Here is a 22,774-nt window from a genome sequence, read left to right as displayed (position 1 = left end):
TTTCCTTCTCCAGCTGCCCCCCCTTTTCCATTCCCATAAAATGCTGCTGCGATAATTGTTTTATGTTTGCACACATAACATATATCGAGGGGCTTTCCCAGATTTCCCTTTTACCCGACGCCGTCAATTAATTACAACACCAAGGGGGCGTGGCTGGCCCAAAGTGCAGGCCAAATCATGGTCAATATCCAGCAGCACTTTGTTGTAGGCCTCTCGATTTTAAATTATGAAATTAAATGTTACTTTCTATTACGCTTGATTTCAGTTCGATTTTCTTGGGAATGAAGTGGTGTGTTAATATGACTAAGCATGATGAAAATTAATGTAGCCAAACCAAAGGGAAACCTTGCTATGGTATGACTATCTTCCCAAAGGATACTGTACACTCTGTAGTTTTCTTATAAGTAAGTAAGAGTATTTCCGCTTCGAATTATCTTGCACTTGCGTTGAGCTTCATAAACTTCAACGCCAAACTCATTTCGACAGTTTTCTAATTAACCAACTGTCAAAATTCGTCTTTACTCAGCGCACAAGTAAAAGTTGAAATCGGAGATCTCCTTCCTTCCTCTGCATTTGCGAAAAGCTGTTGGAAAACTTTTTTGTGTATTGACAGCGTGTGGGAAAGCGAGTCGAGGAGCTAAGTCAAAAACAGAACCGAAATAAAGAAATTGAAAACTAATGCATTTGGAGCATAAGAAGCTTATTTTCGTCTCTCTATGCTGTTTCTAAATGCATTCCCTATGACGAATGCCTCAAAAATTTCGTAATGAAAACGGCTGGTGGTGTGAAAACCTCAGTCTTTTTTCCCAATCTGTCTGTCTCGCTGTCAAGCTGCTGCTTCTGGCCAAGACGAGGGGCCAAAGGCGGTGAAAAAGCCAAGAAAAAATCCGAGAGACAAGAGAAGACAAGGCTGAAATGGTTGTCCGTTGCCAAGCCAAAGTTAATTTGTTTCTTTTCTTCTCTAGTTTTTTTTTGGCTAATGCCCGATTTCGATGGAGAAGGGGGATAAGGGGAGTCTGGGTGGATGCCTCATGTCGTTTTATAATGAAGTTGCTGCTATTTGGGTGGAGCTGCGGGCGCGGGGGAGGTGAGGCAGTGCTGCAAGCAGCTTGATTAATTGCAATTGATTTTTATGACTTTGTTTAAACTCTGCAAACAACAACGGCCGGCTTAATTCGCTCCGTGTATGCACAAAGGGGAGTGGTGGACCCGTGGTGGCTTTCCCGGGAATAGAAATGGAAATGGAAAAGCAAAAGGGTCGGGTCATAGCGATTTTCACTCGGTCCCGTCTGCGGCGGAATGTCGAGAGGAGTCTCCTCTGGACGGACTCTCCCTCCACATTTGTTTGCTTTTTTCCTGTTGATTTGTTTGCCCGCTGAGAGCAATCATGCAATAAAAATGCACAATTTACTGCCAGTCAGTCGCGATGCCTCAGCTTTATGGTTTAGTCCATAAAGCTTCGGCTTGTCCAGTCGATCGTTATGCTGCACTGCACCTGTACATCATCGTGGTCATCGAGATGGAGATGGAAATGGAAATGAAAATGGAGCTGGAGTTTGGAGTTCGGAGTAGGCAGGTTCCAGTTGATTCGGCTTCATTCGAATGTCCGGGTAATTGTTTATCGGACGAGTACACTTGATGTGTTACTGTTTAGATCTCATTTCTCTGCATTTTTGCTGCCCATTTATTACTGAGTTTTGGGTTTGTTCGCCTCATTATGCTTGCTGCTCGACTGCATCGCATTGCAGTGGCTGCGGCTGCGTTGCTGCTTCCTTTTGTTTAATTTAAAACGTGTCCCGTCCGCTTCGTGCAACCGCAAAGTGGAGGGGGATGGGAGCTTCGAAAAAAACCTAATGAAAATCCAACTGAAGCACGAAAATTGTGTGCGGTTTTCTACTATTGTTGCTGCCACTTTTGTTATGATTGTCTCTCCCTCCCATTTTTGATTTACCTAAAAACGTTGATTAGTCGATTCCATTATAATTGCCGCTTCGGACAAAGCCGAAGCCAAATCCAAATCCAAAACAAACAAAGCACAATGGAACACAAGTCGAGGCGGGCAAATACCTACATAAGTCGAAGAATCTACTTTCCCCGCGGAGCCAAGAGGAAGGGGAGGAGCTACTCTTTTTTCCCGGGGGGAGGGCGGCAGGCGTGGCGGCGGAGATCACTCGAGCGCGGTATGTTTACCGTTGCTTTCCACTCAAAAGCTTTTCAAATCCAATCAGCTGTGGCCGGCCGTCCAACTTATATATCATATCTCTATCAGTCGGATCGGCACAGGCGGGCATTCCACGCAGGTGATTGCAGGAATGATGATAATTGGCAGAGAGGAATTCGCACTCATCCCAAAACGGAGGCCTGGCTTAATTGTTTTAACATTGTTGAAACAATTGCAAATGCCACTTTACACAAATGTTTCTTACCAACTAAGATTTGCTTCGAATATTTAATAACCATTATTCATTTACATTGCTCACGATTGGAAAGATTTGAGTCACCACCAATGGACAAGCCCAGGGAACCTCCTGCTGCGCCTCCCAATTAAAAGCGACTTCCTTTGCCCATGATTCAACTACAATTTGAGTGTCAGGTCCACGCGCTTTTCCCATTTCCCTCTTTCCCGCGCTCAATCAAGGCAATAGCATTTAAATTGATATGTTTTCCTGGTCAGTCACGGTCGGGAAAAGTGTCAGATGACAGCGGGCATGGAGGATTGGCTCCTCTTCCACCGAAGACTTGATGACCAGGAAGACACAAGAGGGCACCAAATCAAAACCGCAGCGGGTGGTGTTTCTTATTTTTTTCTGATTTTTTTCTTTTATTTGGAGGTGTGATTAATGGTCGGTGCGGGATTTGATGAAAATTCATAATTGGACAATGCTGGCAGGAGGAGGGGGAGGAAGGAGTTTTTGTGCGGCGCAGCAGCCAAGCCATAGATTGTCAATTATCGATAGTGTTGGCCTGAGCCCGATGAATAATTATCGATTAGCCGTAGCCGTGTGCGGTTGCAGTTGCAGTTTCCGAGGAAAGTGCGGTGCTGTGCTCGAGAGGAAAGGAAAGGAAAAGCTGGCTTGGAAAAGCCGCATGTAGATGCCGATAGTGATGCCTGGCATTTTTATTATTATGTATATGCGTACGTAAGCTGGGATTGGCTTCGCAAATTGTGCATTTCAGAGCCAGAGAGCAATACTGAAGCCAAAGTCAATCCATACCAGAATTGCTGACACACTCATCGCAGCGAAAGTTGCAGATCTGCCGCTTTTAAATATGTAATTAATAAATTTGTATTGATTAATTTGCGACTTTGTGGAAAGCGAAAGGACTTTCTAATATATTCACCCAGAGCTCCTCCCCCCGACGAGAGGACAAACTCCTCCTTCGATTGGCGCCCGATCGATGGGAATTGCATACTGAACAGCCTCATTCATCGTGTCAGGCACTCTAAGGTACAACAGTAGTAAAATCCATCAAGAGTCCATGTATTTTCAATAGAATATAGTACATATACTCGTATATATTTTGTGGTTGCCAGGGGAACACTTCCACGGAGGGCCGAAAAGTTTTCCTCCACTTTTCCTGCCCGATTTCCGTGTCAACAGGAATTACATTGACGCAGGCATTACGGAGAAATGTGTTTGATTTCCTTTTCGGTTCTGTCAATAGGTCATGATAATACTGGGGAGGTGGTAGTTGTGGTGGTGGTTGTGGTGGTGCAGATTTTTGTTGATTATTACTTATAACGACTTTGGCTCGCTTTCCGCATGTTCTACAATCATTTGCATAAATGTTGACTTGGCAACGCCAAAAAAAACATTCCCATCGCGCTCTATTATATATGGTTATAAATATATGGAAATTCTTGATTTGTTTGCCGACTTTCCTTGCAGAATGAGGTTAACTTCAGGTTGTAAACAGTAGATATGCGCGGGTATTGTGCAAAGGAATTCAAGCGTATAATGATCGTCAGATGGATAGACAATGCCATAAACAAAATGAATTGTCATGATTTCCGCCGCTTATACAACGCAACAAAGAGCGACAATTCAATCCGATTTCTTGGCGCGTCGCACCTTTGAGATTTAATTTGATTGTTTACAATAATAAGTCATGGCTTTGCCGAAGAAAGGGGCACACACACGGCAGACAAAACGCTGCATCGAAATGCAGAGGAAAAGTATATTAATCATTTTCCCCCCGGCCGCCGGCGGGAAAGTCCAAGGCGGTATGTTACACAATCGCAATCAATGACAATGATTAACACATTTTCCACACTTTATCCCCAGCAGCAGCAGCAGCAGCAGCAGCGGCATCGGCAGCGGTGCAGCCACCCATCGATGGACCATAAAATCCAGCAAATTGTTTATAATGCACATGGCACACATAAGGAAAATTGTTTCTATTTGGTTTCTGCCGCGACCAAAACTAATCTGCGATCCCAACGGCCGCGGAGAGAAGCAGGGGTTCAATGTCCGCCACGGACCAGCGGACGACGGCGACGGACAACGGACAGCGGACAGTTGAACGGACAGACGGACGGAAAAGCGGACAGGGAAGCGGACTTGGACACGAATTCAAACTCGGAACAGGTAAGAGAGCGTAAGAGTGGTAAACGGAACAGACATAAGCATAAAACACAAAAAAAAACATTTCGGTAACGATTTTTTGTTGTTTCCCCACTCGAAAGGCGAAAAATGGGTGGTACTGGGCACAGGGGCTTGGTCCAAGAATTGCATGCAAAAACAAATGCCGAAACTAACTGAAAAAGAAAGGCGGGCAAAAGTTGAGAGAAGTCGTTGGGGGAAATACCCTGGTACAAGCGGCGATAAACGATAATAATATAATGATTTATTTTTAGCGGTAATAGCGCGTGATTGTTCAATAATAAACATTTTATTATATTTTCATATCATTTGGATAATAGGCGAACCTAATCAGTTTTTACGTTTAACAAATCCGAATGATTGCCCAAAAGTGATTTAAAGCTGAAATTGAATTTTATGAAAAACTCCATGGCCTATGCTTTATGCGGCTATTATTAGCTTTAGTATGCCATAAAAAATCATAAGCTCCATAATTGTAAAAAATGCCAGTCTACTCTTTTAACGTTCAATGTCTATGTACTAATAAAATCAATTTTAATATACTTGTAAAATTTTGTTATGCAGAGATTGACAGGAGTATGTGGAGATCAAGGATGAACTTCATTGAAACCATAAATAAAGCCAAGAAATCATTTTTGTTTAGAGGGTTTTGAAGTGTTCTCCCTTAAATGTCACATCAAAATGTAGATTTCGTAAACACCTCGTAATTTCAATTATCTATTGTTGTGATGGCTCGAAAAGAGATTGTCATACGCCTCGGAGTTAGAAAGGGTATATTCCCAAAGAACGCCGGTCGGTCCCTTTGACTTTGGTGTGGTGCGGTGGCATCGAGTGGACGACTGCAGTGGTGGTGTCGCGGGTGGTGCTTTGTGCGGTGGGTTGCCGTGGGGCAGCTGGCCGTGGGCAAAGGAAAATCAATGAGACATCCGAAGACATGCCAACACTGGCGGCTTGGCTTGGGTGGTTCACTTGCTAGGTGGTTTCGGTTTTGTGGGAAGTAGGCGCTTGCAAAAGTGGTGCTCCCCCAGATTACACATACGCCCCGTGTGCACGCGACTGTATGGGTAGTTAGTAGTATTAGTTAGTCAGTCAGTCAGGCGGCGAGGTGAATGAACGCTAAATGAATCTACACACATAACCGAATGAATATGCAAGTGTGCGGTGTTTGTGCGGCCCGACAGCTCAAACAATGGGATAAAGTTGAAGATGAGGATGAGGCTGAAGAAGAAGATGAAGATGTTGATGCAGATCACGATGAGGCTGCCTTCCGAAATGTTTGCCAATCAAAGTTCACTCGAGCGGTGGCAAACAATAACAAAATATGCAGTAGGCACGTAACAGTTGTTAAACTTCAGGGAAAATGAGTCGGTCGGCGGATAACCTCAATATAAGTCATACACATTGAGTAACATTTCACAACTGACGTTATGATAATACCCAGATTTCAAAACAAATACAGAATATTTTGATTGGCCTAGCTATAATGCTTTACATGATAGCCGACAATGTGTCATTATTAGTTCTTAATAAACAACCTACTATTCATTATTTGTCAGTATCAAAATAAAATTTTTGCAATTCTTTGCAGCTTGTCATAATTAGTAATACTCATTTTGAATAAACATTGATAATGTATCTATTTGCTGAATTTAACAGCCATATGATTCTCTTTGTTTGATTTTCATATAGTGCGTCATGGTAATTTAAACCCTTTTAAAACCTCAGGGAATGCATTTTAACAAAGGCATATTTTAACAAAGGACCTTTTTTTCTGCTTTTTAATGCCTTTCCTTGCAAGGGGACTACTGACAATACTGATGAACTCCATTTTCATTGTAAAAATGAGTAATAAATCCGAAAGACAATTTATCGATTACCCTTTTGACATGCAAATTCTTTGTTCTTCGCAAGCCTTAAAAAATGTCAGTTTTAGTGTATCCTTAGGGGAATTCTTACCTCTTCTTGGCTTTGCCAACATTGTAAAGCTCAACGTGTTTGAAAGCAGCGTAGGCGGCCATTTCGGATTCTGTTTGTTTGTTTGGCGAAAGGATAATCTCTCTGTTGAATGGATGCAATTGCTTTACTTTTCGCACTGGAAAAATCTAAGCGCACGCGGATGTGGGGAAAGGCGGAGATTAGGCACGTGGGGGAAAATGTTGCAGGATGGCTGATGATGACTCATAGATGGGGATGCTGCATGTGCGTAAAATCAATAAACCCTCAACTGTGAGAGAATGCACGAAGCATCCCGGGCGAGAATAGAAGAGAGTTAGGAGGAAATCAGAGCGGACGGAAAACGGAGAACATTCCTTTAGTCAGGATAAGCTAGGATATCATGCAACATTTTCCCCAACCAACTCCCGAAAAATTCCAAAACACTTCACTCACAAAGAAAGCTAAAAAACTTTTGATTTGCACTCGCGTGGGTTTTTTCGGTTCGAAGGATATTTGGTTGGGATAGCAATATATATGCAATATATATGTTTGAGTGTGCGACCGCTGGTGATGTGCACGTTTCGATAAATGTCTGGCGACTAAAGTGCAGTGGGAAAAGTGAAAAGCATTTTATACCACGGCAGCGCGAGAAGTTTTATCGATCCAAAAACAACGACCGAAACCCAACTCACTCAGAGCGCAAAAGCTGCAAGCGAAGAGAGCGCGAGTGCCAGAGAGCGAGCGCCAGCCATGTGGCGCATCAAAACAAAAACAAACTACAGCTGATGCTGATTGGAGTTGGAGCTCGCTCTCCTCCTTGCTCTCTTCCTCTCTCTCACTAGCGGGACAGAACCCAACTCGTGGTGAGTTCGGCACTCCGCCGCTTGTAGGTCACAAAAGAAGTTAAAAAGTTTAAAATACGCAAGGAACTGAAGCGAATATAAAACATATACTTAAGCAGCAGCAGTTTAAGACACTTGCGGGATTAACATTCTGCATTTACTTATTTTATTTTATGTGCCCCGCCGGCGAGAAGTGTGCGCAGATATGCTTCAGTTATGCCGTGCCATTGCAAAAAGCGCTAGAAAAGCGAAAAAATAGTTCAGGTCTAGTGCACTTCAGGGTTCCTATGCAATTGTTTCTTCTCTCAGCTTCTCAGCTTCTTCTTCTGCTTCATCTTCTTCTTAGGTTTGTGAAACTAGTTTCTCTCAAAATAGTCAAGTGCGTTCAAAGTTTTGAACCCAAAGACACCCATGATATTTAAACTTTTTGGAATGATTGCAAAAATAACTTAATTTACTAGAATCCAACTTCCAGACTTATCAATCCTAATAATAATCTAGATCCTAACTCGACTAAGAAATCACAGTTGAATGGGAAAAGAAAGGCCCATATCTATTACGATTTGCACATAAACATTATGAACTTAGCCCCTATTCCCAACACGCTCCTTATCTTTGATTACAGGGTGTGGACAGCACTGCCGCAAGGCGGTAGCAACCCACAAACATGTTTCCTGGCCATGATGAAGCTGCTGCCAAGCCAGACATCGGGTCTCGTGTCTTCGAGGAGCTGTGGCACATTGCCTTTGCCGGACATAAATCACTTTCATCATCGCCAAGCGTTCAGTTCAGTTGGGGCCAACAGCAGCAAACTCTAATTTTAAGTGTCTTGCCACTAATGAGGCCGCCCCTTTTTCCACTTTTCCTGTATCTGCCGCACTTGCTGCTGATGTGCTGCTGGTGCAGCAAGAATTTAAATGCAATATGTATTTGCATACTGCGTTTTCTTGGAAAACATTTGGCACAGATTTGCGCACACAGAACAGGAAGCGCAAGCCAGCGACTAAGAGGATCGGGCCATGGAGCCACAAAGTCGCTGAAAAAGAGTTGAGAGCGGAAAGGGGGACTGGGAGCTTGGGGGGGAAGCAGCTGGGCCAAAACAGTGGTTATTTTTAGCTTGCGAAGACACTTTTGTTTAGCCGAGCCAAAAGTTGACTGGCCGTCGTCGCCGCAGTCGCTGCTTCTTGCCGTTATGCTATTTTACCATCGGTGGGTCGTGGGACTTGCGACCCACTGAGCGGTGCACGGGCTGCGATGGGTGGTGCGGGCCTTTGGCGGAGTGGTGCACATGCAGCAACCTGACACCAACATGCCACTTGCCCCCTTTTGCCGGTCGCTGTGCGCAAGTAAAAGCCTAGGCGTTGTGTACTTGCACCAGAGTTGACAGTTCAGCTAGTTTTATTCAAATCACTACTGCGGCAAATATGGTAATGCAACAATTAAAAATATTATATGCAACATTCTTAAATCTGAAAATATGATGGAATGTACTCTTGATATATTTCTAAAACACCATTTAGAATGTGACGAATGTATTTTTGATTCTCTTCCTGAAAATTTCACCTGAAAAAATTGGCAACACTAACTTGTCCAGGGAAGGAGTAATGAAACCGGGCGGGGGAATGACTTGGAATGGGGACTGTGGGGCACAAGCCCACTCCATGCGGTTAAAAATAGGAGATCTCCGTCTCCTTCGCCGACTTCCCGCAGCTCTTGCTCAATAGTTAAGTGTCGCCTGATGTTTCCCCAGGAGAAGTGCCATGGAACTCGACGCAGTCGGCACTCACTTTATTTCGAGTACAGTGGTCCCTGGCTATATATGAGCGTCCGGTTTTCTGCGTCTGTTTTTATCGTTATAAATTTCCGCTTCCCATAAATACGCCTTTTAGCTATTTCGCATTCATTTACATTTGCAGAGGCTTTCCCCAAAGTACGTTAAAATATATTTTATTAGCATTAAGCATTGTTAAGTGAGATGGGGAGATGGGGTGCCAAAACCACTAGTACGCGTAACCACAGTGACTGCGTGTGTGTGCGAGTGTGTGCGAGTGTGTGTGCCTAATCTCAATCGAAGTCGTCTCCCAACCACCACCACCACCCACGCCCCTTTTTTCGACTCCATGTGGACGTGGTGTGGTGTGGTGTGGAGTGGTGTGGTGCCCTGTCATGTGGACGACTTGGAGGTAGTTAAAACATCATAAGGCTTTAAAGTAGGGATGGATTGCAAGTACAAGTACGAGTATCTGTATCTGTACGTGGGCAGTAGCAGCAGCAGCAGCAGCAGCAGCGGTAACTGACAATTGAAGTGACGGCGGCGGCAAACCCTAATGATTATAAGCCAGACACCTCACCTCTGGCAAGGCGACGCAGGCATTTCTTCATTTCATCGGCACATACTGCGAATATTTAAGCCAATAAATAATTTCACTGCACAAAGTGAAATTTCCGGCTGCCGAAGCCCTGCATAATTACCATGATGGATAATCCATACGTACGTGTCCAACATATGGAAATATGTAAGTGGCATGTATCTGTGACATTCGGAAATGCATTTTCCAAGCCATATTTATGGCCAGCTTTCGTTAATTAAAAACTTTACACTCACACTCACTTTTATTGCTCAAGCTTATTTTTTTATTTTTATTTTTGAGCTGAGCACAACGCTACTGGAGTTACAGGTGCAATTATTCAGAGCCTTTAACGATCGTGAGAAGGTGAGTGAGCACCCAAGGCACATGTGAATGGATTTGGTCAGGACATCAGGCCGATGTTGTGGCAAGCGAAAGCTATTGTTATAAAACCCAGGGGGTAAAAATAAACTCTTCTTAATGAGCAAAGAGTCAATAAATGCATTTCGAGCTATAAATACCTATCAGTTAGATTAGGTTTGCTTAGTGCGACGCTCGACGACCCATGAAATCACTCAGTGCAAACAGATTTCTTTCATCTTTCACTTAAACTTATCTCTTCAACCGAATGGCCAACTGGCGAACAGAAAGAAACAAAGGAGCACTGCCCCTACGTAGATTTTCACATATGAATAGTATTTAGTTTTCTCTGCGGGCCATTGACTGACCACCAAAAAGTCTTAAAAGCGGAGATTAAGTGGAGCAATTAGGAAAACGTGCACTGCAAACAACCGAAACCAGCAGCAAACACAAAAAATAAACGAATAAATGGAGTAGTTGAGACGGGAAAGCAGTAGAGGAAGTCAAACACACGGTGAGCTGAAAGCCATCAAAAAGCGACTTTCGGTCAGAAAGGTGAGCGGTTACCAGTAGGCTAGGCTACGCCATCCGTGCTCCCTGGATCGTTGGTGCTCTGGAAACTTGGCCATGCCCCATGCACCATGCCCCATCCAGCGTTCAACATTCAAAATTCCCCTTGCCACATGCCACGTTTAGTTCGGGCTAACAACTCACTTGCCGGCTTGGCTTTCCCGATGCTTCGACTGCTGCTGCTGCTGCTGGGAAATGTCTTGAAAATTAATCTCTTTTTTGGCTGGGCCAGTTTATCATATTATTAAGGCATTAGCAGCGGCCTCAGGGGCCAGCAGCTGCAAATCGCCGAATCGGGGAAATTATCAAGGGAAATGCATCATCGTCGGCGAAGGTAAATCTTTTAATCAATCTCCATCTCCACTGGCGCCCGTTAGGCCCCCGAAAACCCCAAAACCAAACTCTGTAGAACGAATGCAATGGATACTCGTATGGCAAACACTTTCGCTTTTCGCTTTTAAATGCCTTTCGTAGGTCCAAACGAAATGGGGGAAAAGATCCAACAAGGCCCGCATATGGGGCTTAAATTGGAGTTTGGCCCCAAACGCCGATACCAAATTGTGTTTTAATGATGGCCAAAACAATAGCGCAACTTCCTCGAGTGCATTGTGGGTATACGCACTCGCAAACACTCAGCTATTAAAGGTACTAAGGTAACAATTACCAGAGCAGCACAAAAAGCTAAGCAAAGCTGGCGTTAAATTAAGGCTTTAATTTCTTTTGACTCTTAACTTTTCAACTCTTTTCGGCTTCGTTTCTTCTAGTGAAACTTTTCGCTGATACACTTTGAAAAATGTCGAGGGGTAAAAGAATTGGCTTGGCTTGGATAAAAAATCCTCCATATGTGAAGTAAAGTGCATGAAGTAACTAATTTTAGAGCCAACCAAAATCTGCCCATTTGGAAAATGCGTGCGGTCCAATTGAAAACTTTTGTTTGTGGAAAAGAAAAATCATGTTGAAGTGAGCGCATGGAGCAGGAAATCTTGCTAAATTTGTGGGACAGCTCCGCCAATATGCAACATTTCCCGATGAGTCCACGGCTGTCTGCATATAGCTCCTATATACATTCATTTATACGCCAGTTCATGCTGCGTCTGGGCAATAAAATGTCTGGCACTTGATCTGGCCAGACTCGCGTAGCCATAAGGAAGCTAGAGAGCTGCTCCCGAGGCGTCTTTAATGGGCTCGAGATGGGCAGCAGACCACTTGGAACGGAGCGTTCTGCAACCCCAGAGCATTTGCCCAACCCCTTGGAACATACGAGTAGAGTAAACTTTCAAACTTGCATTTGCTCGAAAGGAAATGCCTTTGCCTATCGATCGCCTGGAAACTTTCCGAGAATTATCTTAATCGGTTAAGGTAAGTTTTCTTCGCCGCCACGCCCCTTCACATGCACCTGCATTACCGCATTTGCCTTGACATTTTCCCCGCCCCTCCCAAAGAAAATGCACAAAACTTTTCGCGGCACTTGCAACTCACATATGGTGCTGGGAAATATAGTAAATGCGGAGTAGGAGGCAAGGTTTATAGTCTGTAGTTCGTAGGCCGTGGGCCAGGTCCCAAAAACGCTTTCAATTAGTTGGCATAAACTTTAAATTGGGCGTTCTCGGCGATAAATTAAAGTGAAATTAAAACAATTGCCAGCCGTTGATGACTTTGCGGGGCTACATTTCTATGAGCGAACCAATTCCGTGGATTGGCGTGGGTTGAAAGACCTCCGCACACGGCCAAAAAGGGGCTTACAATTTCTATTACATCGATTTCGAACTTATTTCACATTTGCAATTATGCGTGTTTATAACTCTGTAAACTTGGGAATTGATGCCGCAATAAATGGCAGTTTTATAGTAAGCAATCTTGTCGGAATCTAAACATAAAGAAATTGTAAATATGCACTTAAAAGTCGTCAACACATCAACAGCCCGTATATAGAAAATGATTATAAATCTTAAATGATGCTTGTGGCTATACATTATTCAACTACGATTCAAGTTACTATAACTTCAAATTGCCAGTTATTTTTAGTGGCTGAAAATCTATTAAAGCTGCAATTTTGAATGGGAATTTTTGAGATATGAACACACATGTTCGTCGGCTGCGTTCCCTGCGAGTTGAATAATTGCAGCAGCAAATGCGGCAAATGCAGCAGCAGCAGCAGTTACAAGACTCCCCCCATCTGCGGTGCTATTCAAATGCAACAATGCCGGCGGTGGCAATGGACCCGCAGTTATTTCGAACCCCATCTGACGATCGCATGTCTCAGGTGCATTCAAGGTGCTGTGCTGTTCCCCCACTCAACCCCCAGCGCTGGGAAGCGGATAATGGTCAAGTGCAGTGCGTGATTCGGCGCACTCCAAACTCCAGCTCGGAACGGAGCGGATCGGATTGGGTTTGGGATTGGTATTGGGATTCGACTGGGCCGGGAGATCGGCTCAACGGGCTGGGTGGTGTTTGCCTAGCCATTAGGCCAAAGTCGAGTGGCTAGCGCCGAAATTGGGGATCAATTTGGGGGCTCTTCGATCGGCTTCGACTGCGACTTCGACTTCGGATCGGTCGGTCTCGGTTACCGAGCCACAATTTCTCCCCGCACCAGTTGGATGTGGAGTGAAAAGTTTGCACATAAAGCCAGCCAGCGAAACGGGGGGTAAGTCGGCGAGGAGCGGCCGCTGAATTATTATTTGTTTATTGAGCGAGTGAAAGGCACGTCGAGTTTGAATTTGTTCCACTGTCTGCTTAATTAAAACCACTAAGAACGCTTCAGCGTTGCTCCCGACTAAATGATGCCCTGTACCAAATGCTGTTTCTTTGTTTTATCACGCAGTCTAAATTTGAAAGTGTGGGAGAAGTTCAACAACTATTATGGCATTGATAAAAATATGAACGTGATTTTTCTCAATTAATTGTTAGATAAATCTGTATACTTTCCGCACTGCCAGCCATTTTGCGTAGTGTTTAAAAATGTGCTAGCTATGCAAAATAAGTTATGGTCAAAATAAGAAAAGAACGCGCGGAGAATAAATAAATATTCATCAACGTTTTTATTAGGGCAATTGTGAAATAGCGAGTTCCTACAACTTTAAACTACGACTGAACTTTGCATATGGTTTAACCACCAACGAAGTATTTTCCTTTAAAGAAAGGATGCCTTTAAATAACTGCTAATTGCCGAGTCACGACTTCTGGTGACCCACAAAGAATCCCTAAGGTCTAAGAACACCCTGGCTTACTAGTCAAGGCTACCGACTTTCCCTGCCACCTTCTATATAGTCTTTCAGATCGAGAAGGAAGCGTGGGATATATACATATACATATATGTATGTATAGACACCGCTTGCCATTTACCTTCCAACAAATCTTCGAGTACCCGTGTGTAATTAACTCGCAGCCAAGTCGCAGGCCCCAAGCAATGTCAACGAATTTATGGCTAATTCTGGGAAACTCACGTTTGCCGGCCGCTCCGCTGACTAATATTTCCGACCAGAGCGTTAACACAGTTTAAAATCCACTAAAACCGGGTTGGGGGAGATGATAGCCCGTGGAGAAATGGGCGGTTGAATGGAGCGCGTGTGTGTCAGCACTTTTCACATTCAGTGGTACGTGCAGCGAAGAGGAAAATGCAGCTGTCGTCGTCGTCGTCGTCGGCGTCGCGATGGAAATTCTTTTCCAGCTTAGAGCAGATCTTAGATAATCCGCAAGCCGAAGAAGTCTGGCTGAATGCGTTGCCCATTTCCCAGCTAATTGAAATTCCTGGAAACTAAATCAAATGTTAGATGAAATGCTCCACGCAACTGGTTCTCACTACGCATTGCCCCATTGCTCCACTCTACTCCATTCAACTCAACTGCGATCCCGGATCAGTTTAGATCGTTTGGCGATGTGTGGCATGCAGCTGAGCTGCAGTGCCACAGCCAGAGTCAGAATCTAAATCCGAATCACAATCATAGTCCCAATCCCCATCTCATCTCGCGCCTCATCTTTGGCATGCCAACGGACCAGATGAAAAATATATGTGTATATGGAGTAAACTCGGTGAGGAGGCAGTGATCTGATCTCTGCTCCATTCTCTCCATCTCCCAAAGATGGCCCAGAATCTACGACTGGGAGCTGCTGGCTCAAATGCATTCCATTCATTATGATTACTATTAAATTAGGAATTCCCGTTCATTCGCAACTCCTTTATTTTCCACTACATCTTTCGTTCTGCAGCTCCGTCTCAGATGCGAATCGTTTTCGCTGGCAGACTGCGCTCAAACGATGGTAATTATTTACGCCGATTTCAGTGTGCAGATAATGCCGCAGCCACAGCAACTGCAACAGCAACAAAAGTGCAATTGTGGCACGAACTGTGCGCCGACTTCCCCCAGTCTCCCCACCAAAAAAAAAAAAAAAAAAAATATATTAGACAAATGACTTAAGTTAGCGGGGAAATGGTAGATCGTAGAAAATATATTGCAACAATCGCAACTAATGCGGCACGTAATAATTCGACACTCTATGGCGGATTCGTAATAAATTTTGTGGAGCTATCAAAACGATGGTATACCGAAAGTCGGTCCATAAACCAAATTCAATTGGACTGCACTAGAAAGTTATTTTGAAAACTGTTTTATGTTCTCTGCAGCTGATCGTATATAATTAATAATTATTTCTTTTTTTGCTGATACCAGGGTGATGTGAGGCCGTTATTAGTTATTTCTCGCAGTGCATCAACTGCATATCAGGCTCAATCGATCATCTCTGGTGGATTCCCCATCTTGCAACCGGGACAAACATACCTTTTTGGCCAACGAAATGTGCAAAATGCAAATTCAATTCGCCAAGCAGTCAATCATTTCCACTCATCAATCAATCAATCAATCTCGCACCGCGGCACCAGCTCCTAACGCACTTATCAATAGATCACGGCACCAAACTGACATCGATATTCCCCAATTGCACATAAATTGCAATGCCATTTCCACATTTAAGAATAAATAAAAAAAAAATATGAAAACCCAAATACGTGGTTTCGTTGGTCTGTAATTCAAAAGAAGTTTGAGTTTGCTATCCTCTTAAGTCTACCTAAAGTTATATTTAATACTTCCATTAATTATTTTTAATTTACAATGAGAAAAGGCTTCCCAAGTTAGTTATTTCTGTTAAAAATCTTTAAGTGCGATTAACAAATTTATAAAATTTGTCAAATATTCAGTTTTTACTTTTACATTTTACATGCATTTGACATAGAGTGGCTTCAAGGCGCCACCTAGCGCGTTCTCTATGCACTAGACGTAGAGTTGCCAGATCTGCGTTGCAGGAATTGCCACACAGAGGGCGCCACTGAAATGTTGCCGCATATTCAAGCACTCAGTTGGCTAAATGTTGATAAGGAATTACTAAGGGACCCTAATTTCTTCTTACTGCTTAATGTCTTATCTCGAAGTACTGCCCCTAATTTGACCCTTAACCCCTGGCTGCCTGCATGCTGCGCCAATAAATGCCGATTTGTGTGTACTTAGGCAGCCTCACATTCATCTGTTATCTTGACCGGCTGCTATCGACTTGCTTTGTTTACATCCGCCGGGATTCATGGGCGAGACGGCAATAATAATCAAGGAAACCCAAACAGAGTTTTCAAATCACCATCCCACATAGGGGTTCCCGAACAAACAATTCGGATTTCGGGCTTAGGCCTGATAAACCCATCATAAATCGATGTACCCCTTGATGAATTTGTCCCACAATCGCCCGCATTTCTCGATTGTTTATGTTTTTCAATCAGCGCGGTCTTGGAAACTAATTCCAGGAATTAAGTTCCGATAAGGGGGAGAGCGCAGCCGAAGTGGGGCACCTGCCACAGCCGGTTCTCGGGCGATTCTCCAAAAGAGCGACAATGGAATTTAGCGGAACGGAAGAAAGCGTCGATGGGCTGGACTCTTGGAACCTGTTTGCAGATCAGTTCTCGAATCGAAAGACGGGCGACCTAACTGCGAACTGCTGATCGCTAAGCGCTGAGCTGGGATCCCTTGGCAGCGATTTGAGGAAGCCAACGCAGCTCCTTGGATGGTGCTCGATCATCTCGGGGACCACTTGGCACAAATGACGCGGCACAAATCGCAAATGGCGGGGAGGATGAGCTGTCAGAGGCCATCGGATGTTGTGTGTACATATATGTGCATATACGAATGTATGCATTCCGTCCTCTATGCCACTGCACTCCACTACACACCACTCCACTCCACTCACTGTTTGCATGCGAATCCCGGCTTCTCCATTTCAGTCAGAGTGTCAAGAGTGAACGAACTTTGGGGGCAAGACGCAGAAACACAAACTTCTCTTGTCATCCTCATAATCATCATCTACAGTCAATGGACTTGGCTTAAACTTGCCTCGCTGCCCCCTGTCCACCGTCCGCTGCAAGTATCGCTATCTAAACAGCAGCTGTGCCAATGATCTGGCACAAAAGCGAGAGCCCCAGAAACGAACGCGCACTACACACGCTATATCTCAGCATTTAAATAATATGGGGCAAACATTTATAAACCATATACGAGTATGCACTACCAAGACAGTGGGTGATCGCTAAATGAGAATTAATTGGATGCTGAGACAGAGTTTCAATTCATTGCATGTCAAAATAAATCATGCCAAGAGCCAAGCGAATGAGACGCACAGCTTTTGTAAAGTTGTACACAGTTATATTTCCATATGGAATATACAAAATGTCCCTCGAAGGATGTATCACTGTCTCTGATATGAATTGTGAATTGTGCTGTGAACTGGTTAAAGAAGTCAACTTGAACTTATCGCCAGCCGAAGAAGATCGCTCCGCGATGGGCGTTGTCGGAACAAAAAACAATTTGCATGGAATAACCCAGATTGTGGTCATTGACTCAGTGGATCGCATTTCGCATTTCCAGTTTGTTATTGGCGAAAGATCTTTAAAATGATCTCTATGCAACTGGGCCTGAGTTATGGGCATTATGGACCGACCAATTAAGCGTAAATTAATTCACTGTCAGAAGATCTGCAGAAATCAGCGAATAAAAATTCGTCTGGGGTGTGTCAGTTCCCCGAGAAGTTTCCAGAGACAAAAGAATCTTTGAATATATAAGAGTGCTGATTAAAACCAATGAGTGTAACTTAATGTTCTTCATTCTTTCCAGAGAAAGTTCTAGAATAATATCCTTAACTCCCGCCTGTCTGAAGAGTTGTTGTGCCCCACCTTCATTAACCACGGAACATGCTAACTCCGAAATTGATTTAATTTGTGCATAATCCCGGGGAATTGCAATGCTGGAAACCAACCCTCAGTGAGGTCTCCATAACTGGTGGTGGTTGCAGTGGCAGGAAAACCCCTGCAGGCCGAAAGTGGAGTAGCAAATTCACTTTCACGAATCCCACTCAGCTCCTGCTCCAGATCCGCCGGAGGCCTTCACCCAGCCAGCCAGCCAGTGCACTTCCATATGCAGCGGCATCGGAGCAACCCTTGCAAATCCTTGCGTCGATTGCCTCGTTTTTAATCCTTGGGGGATTTCCACATTTTCGCAATTGGGGGTGGCGACGACGGCGTCTGTCTGATTTCAAGGTCCAAAAGTCAGCCGACGAGGGCAGTTTTGTGTTTTGAGTTTGTGCCTTGACATCAGCGTCAACGGCAGTGGCAGCGGCATCGGCATGCAGGTGGTAGCGGGTTAATCGCATAATTGAGCAGCCCAGGAGCAGGCGACACACACTCATCAGTGATTCACAGCCAGGCAGGCAGGCAGGCAGGCAGGCAGTCAGGGCAGACGAGGGAATCGTCTGGCTGCAACAAAGGAATAACACACCCTGTTCGAGTCTCACAAAGAAATCGCCATGGAACGTGTGAAGCCTGCCGATTATGGTGGATACGGGCGAGGAGCACGGCCCACAATGCAAATATGCACAACTTATAAATACATCGGATCCGAGGCTCTGTGTGGGAGCAATTCATTTAACCCGAGTCGAGCCAGCTGGCGAAACTGCAAATTGCAACAAAGAGCGAGGCCGGAGAGAAAATTGGCTGAAAGGTTTTCCATCAGCGGCGCTGCTGAGTCAGGGATCCGCGTCTTGGATCTCTGGATCCGAGACAGCGGTTCGGCAATAAATTCATAACCAAAGGGAGTTGGGGAGGCCGATCCATATACACTTGCGGTCGGCATAATAGAGCAGCTAATTAAACTTGATTATCCAGGTTCTTAATTTCACACACGGAAGATTTCTTCGCTTGTAAATGGTAAGCAACATTGTTGAAAGCATGGAAGAGAAATGGGAATACATTTAACAAGGTATTAATAACGAGGCGTAAATTATATATGGAATACCATTCTTCCAGTTTCGCTATTAACAAGCCTATTTTAATGGCTTGAACTGAAATCAGATATTGCCAAGCAATCTTTACTATTACGAAAACAGTTTCCAACAAATGTCATTTGAGGCTTCTCGTTAATCATCCCATAAAGTATAAGTAAACCACTTTTACCATTGAACAGTTGTAACTGCTCTACTATTTTTATGGCCGCCTCTGTATAGACAAGCAGAGGGCGTAGAGCTAACCATAATGGTAATCGCCCATGTACAACAAACGCCAGAAGGCAGATACGACGCAAACAGATCGTTCTGCAAATGGCAAGCTGATGCAGATAGCTATGCAAAACGGGTAATCCAAACGGCCGGCCTTATAAGGCGGCCAATGGTCCAAGCCAAACCGCGGGGCAGAGACAGAGAGAGAGATACGCGTTATTACTTAACAACAATTGCCGAAAGTGAGCTCGAGTGTCTGGCGTTGTGTGCCCAATTATAGCGGAAATGTTGCCGAAATTGTCACTCAATGACTCGACTTCCTTGGCGCAGATAGACGCCACAAAGAAACCCAGCTGTCTGCTTATTGGAGCGTTTAGCATTGGCCCCGCAGACAGCCTTGAGATTGGCATCTACGGCAGCCAAACCACTGGGTTTTGGTTTATGTACTGGAACTACAGCCAAATAAGGACATCGCAGTGACGTAAACATGGACTTACCTGCAAAGAGAGGAGAAACAACAAAGAGCCAGTTAGTAAGTGCATAAGTTCTAGTTTTCATGTTACCCCCTACATTAATCATCCATCTTTGAATTGGGTTGCCTTTTGGGCATGACTCACGGCTGAATAATGAAGATCTCCCTATTCTACAGGAAACGTGACGGGCTAGGGCTTCCCTAATTTACACAAAAAACCATTTATCTGCCAGGCCCACCCTGACCAACATCAAGAGCCAAATGCATTTGGAACAGTGACAGATACCGAGGACGGAGGACAGAGGACGGAAAACATGACAGATATGTCCTACTATGGCCTCTGTCGGGGTTGCTTATCGTGGGTTGAATGCGTCAGTGACTAAACTCTAAAACTCCTCCTCTGGCACTACACTCAAATTTGTTTTTCCAACCATCCAATTGTGTATATATTTATAGGGCTTCTAAATTGTATAAACTATTATGCAAATTTAAGCTGCTGTTATTTATGACCTGCTAGTTTTTATGGTTAGTTTTTAGTCTTTTTAGCCTTTGGCCACCGTTTTGTCAGAGCCTCTTGACCTAAGAAATTTTGTTAGTGTAGATCTAGCACTATTCCTATGTCGGATTAATGTGGGCCCGTCTGTCTGCATTTTGGGTGCGGCTAGGCTGGCTAGGCTGACTAGGCTGGCTGGCTGCATTCCCTGGCTGTGGCTGTGGCTGTGCAGCTTTCTCTGGAGGTTCTGCCGGGAATTAGACCCATTGACTCATTCTAGGGCTGCGCCCAATCCTGAGCCAATCATAGGCCCAAACCCACTGCTGGCCGAACTAGTCGCGGCTAGGCAATCAAAATCGACATTTAGTTTTATGGCGAGTCAAACAACAACAGCGGCAGCCGGCGAACATGCAATGTGTCCCGAGTTCAATGCACTTGCCACTCAGCCTCAAACTTCGCTGCAGTGGCTCTTGGCCAGATACACAGGCATACAGGCATACTAGCAGATCGCGTGACTATAGTTAAATATAGTTAAGCACCCAGTGTGGCACGTGACGATATTGGGGCAGAAAGTATCCACCATATTGTGATATATTGTGGACACGGGTTTTTTACCGGGAAAACAACAATTTGGGTGTCCGGTGGGCAGGAGTGTGCCCTTAATCACTGGCCACCACTGTTGTCAGGGAGCCACGAAGAATCGAGAACGCCATCGATTCCAATTGCAATTACTCATCTATCGCGGCAATTACCCGTATTATAATGATAAGTGCGAACCGAAACAGCTGCCGGCAGATTTACGAGTGACTCAAGGAGGCCACTTGGAGCAGTGCTTGCAAACTTGGCTACTTTACTTGGGGATTCCGGAGATTTGGCAAAGGTCAAGAGCGGAGGAGACAGTGTCCATAAATAGCTAAGGATTCTATCTCTATATGGAAATTTGTCGTTTAAAATTAGATTGATTTATAACTTTATAACAAGTTAAAAATAGCTGGAATAGTATCTAAAAATTTTTATGGCATTTTTATGTTGCTTGAAATCATAAAAGTTCCCTCCTACAAATAGAGACCAATTATTTTCTTAACCTTTTGGTACTTTTACTAAACTGAAGCGCTCAGTTTATTTATTTATAAACAAATGTTCTGATTATAGTGTACTAATCGTAGTGCCTGGTAGAGTCACTCTATAAGATTGCTTATAATGGCTTCTATTTCTGTATATATGTAGGGGAAATTAGCAGAAAGATAAATAGGGAATTCCAATTGAACTGAAAACTTCCTTTTCTTAATAAACTAGGCTAGAAATTGGAAACATACAATAAATCAAACAATAAGTAAAGTATCCTGAGGTCCAACTTTTATTGATCCACACTTTTGAGTGGGCCCTGTACAGTTTTCCCCGGTTTTTCGCCTACTTCAGCTATTTTGATGGTCGGCCCAGTGGTAGTGGAGTGATGACCAATTTGAAAACTGGCACAGAGAACGGAAAACACAAAAACAAGCGCCACCTCGCTTGCAGTCATAGAGGCGATAGAAGAGGGGTGCGGTGCGGGGTCAGGGTTCGAGATGTCCATCGACTGATGCGCTAGATATACCTATGTATGTTATATATGTATGTACATATAATAATGGGGTGGGGGAGGGAAACTGGCACACTTGCTGACATTGCAGTGTGCACTTAACTAGAACCACCACTGTGCAGCACACACAAACACACACACGCACGAGAATGCCCGTGCATGTACTAACTACTCAAAATGGTCATTTTTCCGGTTGCAGCTGAAGTGAGGTCCTATTGACAGCGGGGGTTGCCTACGGGGCAGCACACATATCAAATATCGGTTGTTAAGGGCGTTTTCTGAGGAGTCCATAACAGACGGGAAATGGAGTTCCGAAATCGAATAGGAATCATCATAATCCCAAGAACAGTTATATATGTAGGTGGTTAAGCCAATAAAAGATCAATACACGCATTGTGCGATTAATGGGCAAGGGGGTAAAGAATAAGGAATTCGGAACGGAAGTAGGAAGAGAATTCACAGTGGAAGCACACAATAAAACCAACGGAACGATAAAAAAAAAAGGAAGAAGCAAAGAACGGCACTCGGTGTTGTTTTTGCAAATCTGCAAATCCCAACCAATACCACCATGCACACCCACACACACACGCGTAGAACATTTTTCAAAAATGCCGGCAACTGCTGGTTTTAATTTTTAAGTACTTACTTGCTGCTGGCCTGATTATCGGTGCAATCAAAGTTGGAGATCATCTTGCTGTTTTAGTCGCTTATTGGACGCTTGGTAACGATTAAATAGAGAACTGGCACACACGCAACAAAGTGAAACACACAAAATGCAAGTGGAAATGCACGGGAAATTGCAGATGCCGCGGCACGTTCGTTCAGTTCGAAAGGCGAATTAAGTGTGGCTGCCAGCGAACCGCTAAATCACGCCGTCGCCTCGAAAATGAAAGGAACTAAAAAATACCATAACTGCAGTGGCGGAGCTACAGATTTCCCGCCGGGGTTAGAATATTTTCTAGCTTATTTATAGCTAATAGTTAGTTGGACTTTTACTGTTATTGATATTTTAAATACACACCTTACTCGTGGACCTAATTCAAAATATTGT

General features: G+C 44.1%; 1 protein-coding gene across 4 annotated transcripts in view; it reads right to left on the bottom strand.

The window, feature by feature from the left end:
* LOC122619068 (microtubule-associated protein Jupiter) overlaps positions 1-22,583 on the bottom strand; it is a 30,121-nt gene extending 7,538 nt beyond the window's left edge. Inside the window, exon 1 of one of the 4 annotated variants that reach the window (XM_043795767.1) lies at positions 22,370-22,583. In XM_043795767.1, coding sequence (XP_043651702.1) covers positions 22,370-22,413 — 44 coding nt within the window. In that variant the 5' untranslated portion in view covers positions 22,414-22,583. Of the gene's footprint in view, positions 1-6,560; positions 6,674-22,369 lie in introns of those variants that run through there. The other 3 variants (XM_043795769.1, XM_043795766.1, XM_043795768.1) reach the window with 3 other exon arrangements.
* Between the last annotated feature and the right edge of the window lie 191 nt (positions 22,584-22,774).

Source organism: Drosophila teissieri, chromosome 3R (assembly GCF_016746235.2).
Source record: "Drosophila teissieri strain GT53w chromosome 3R, Prin_Dtei_1.1, whole genome shotgun sequence".
NCBI lineage: Eukaryota > Metazoa > Arthropoda > Insecta > Diptera > Drosophilidae > Drosophila > Drosophila teissieri.
The sequence above is the reverse complement of the archived record's forward strand: the minus strand, read 5'-3'. Positions and strand labels throughout refer to the sequence as shown.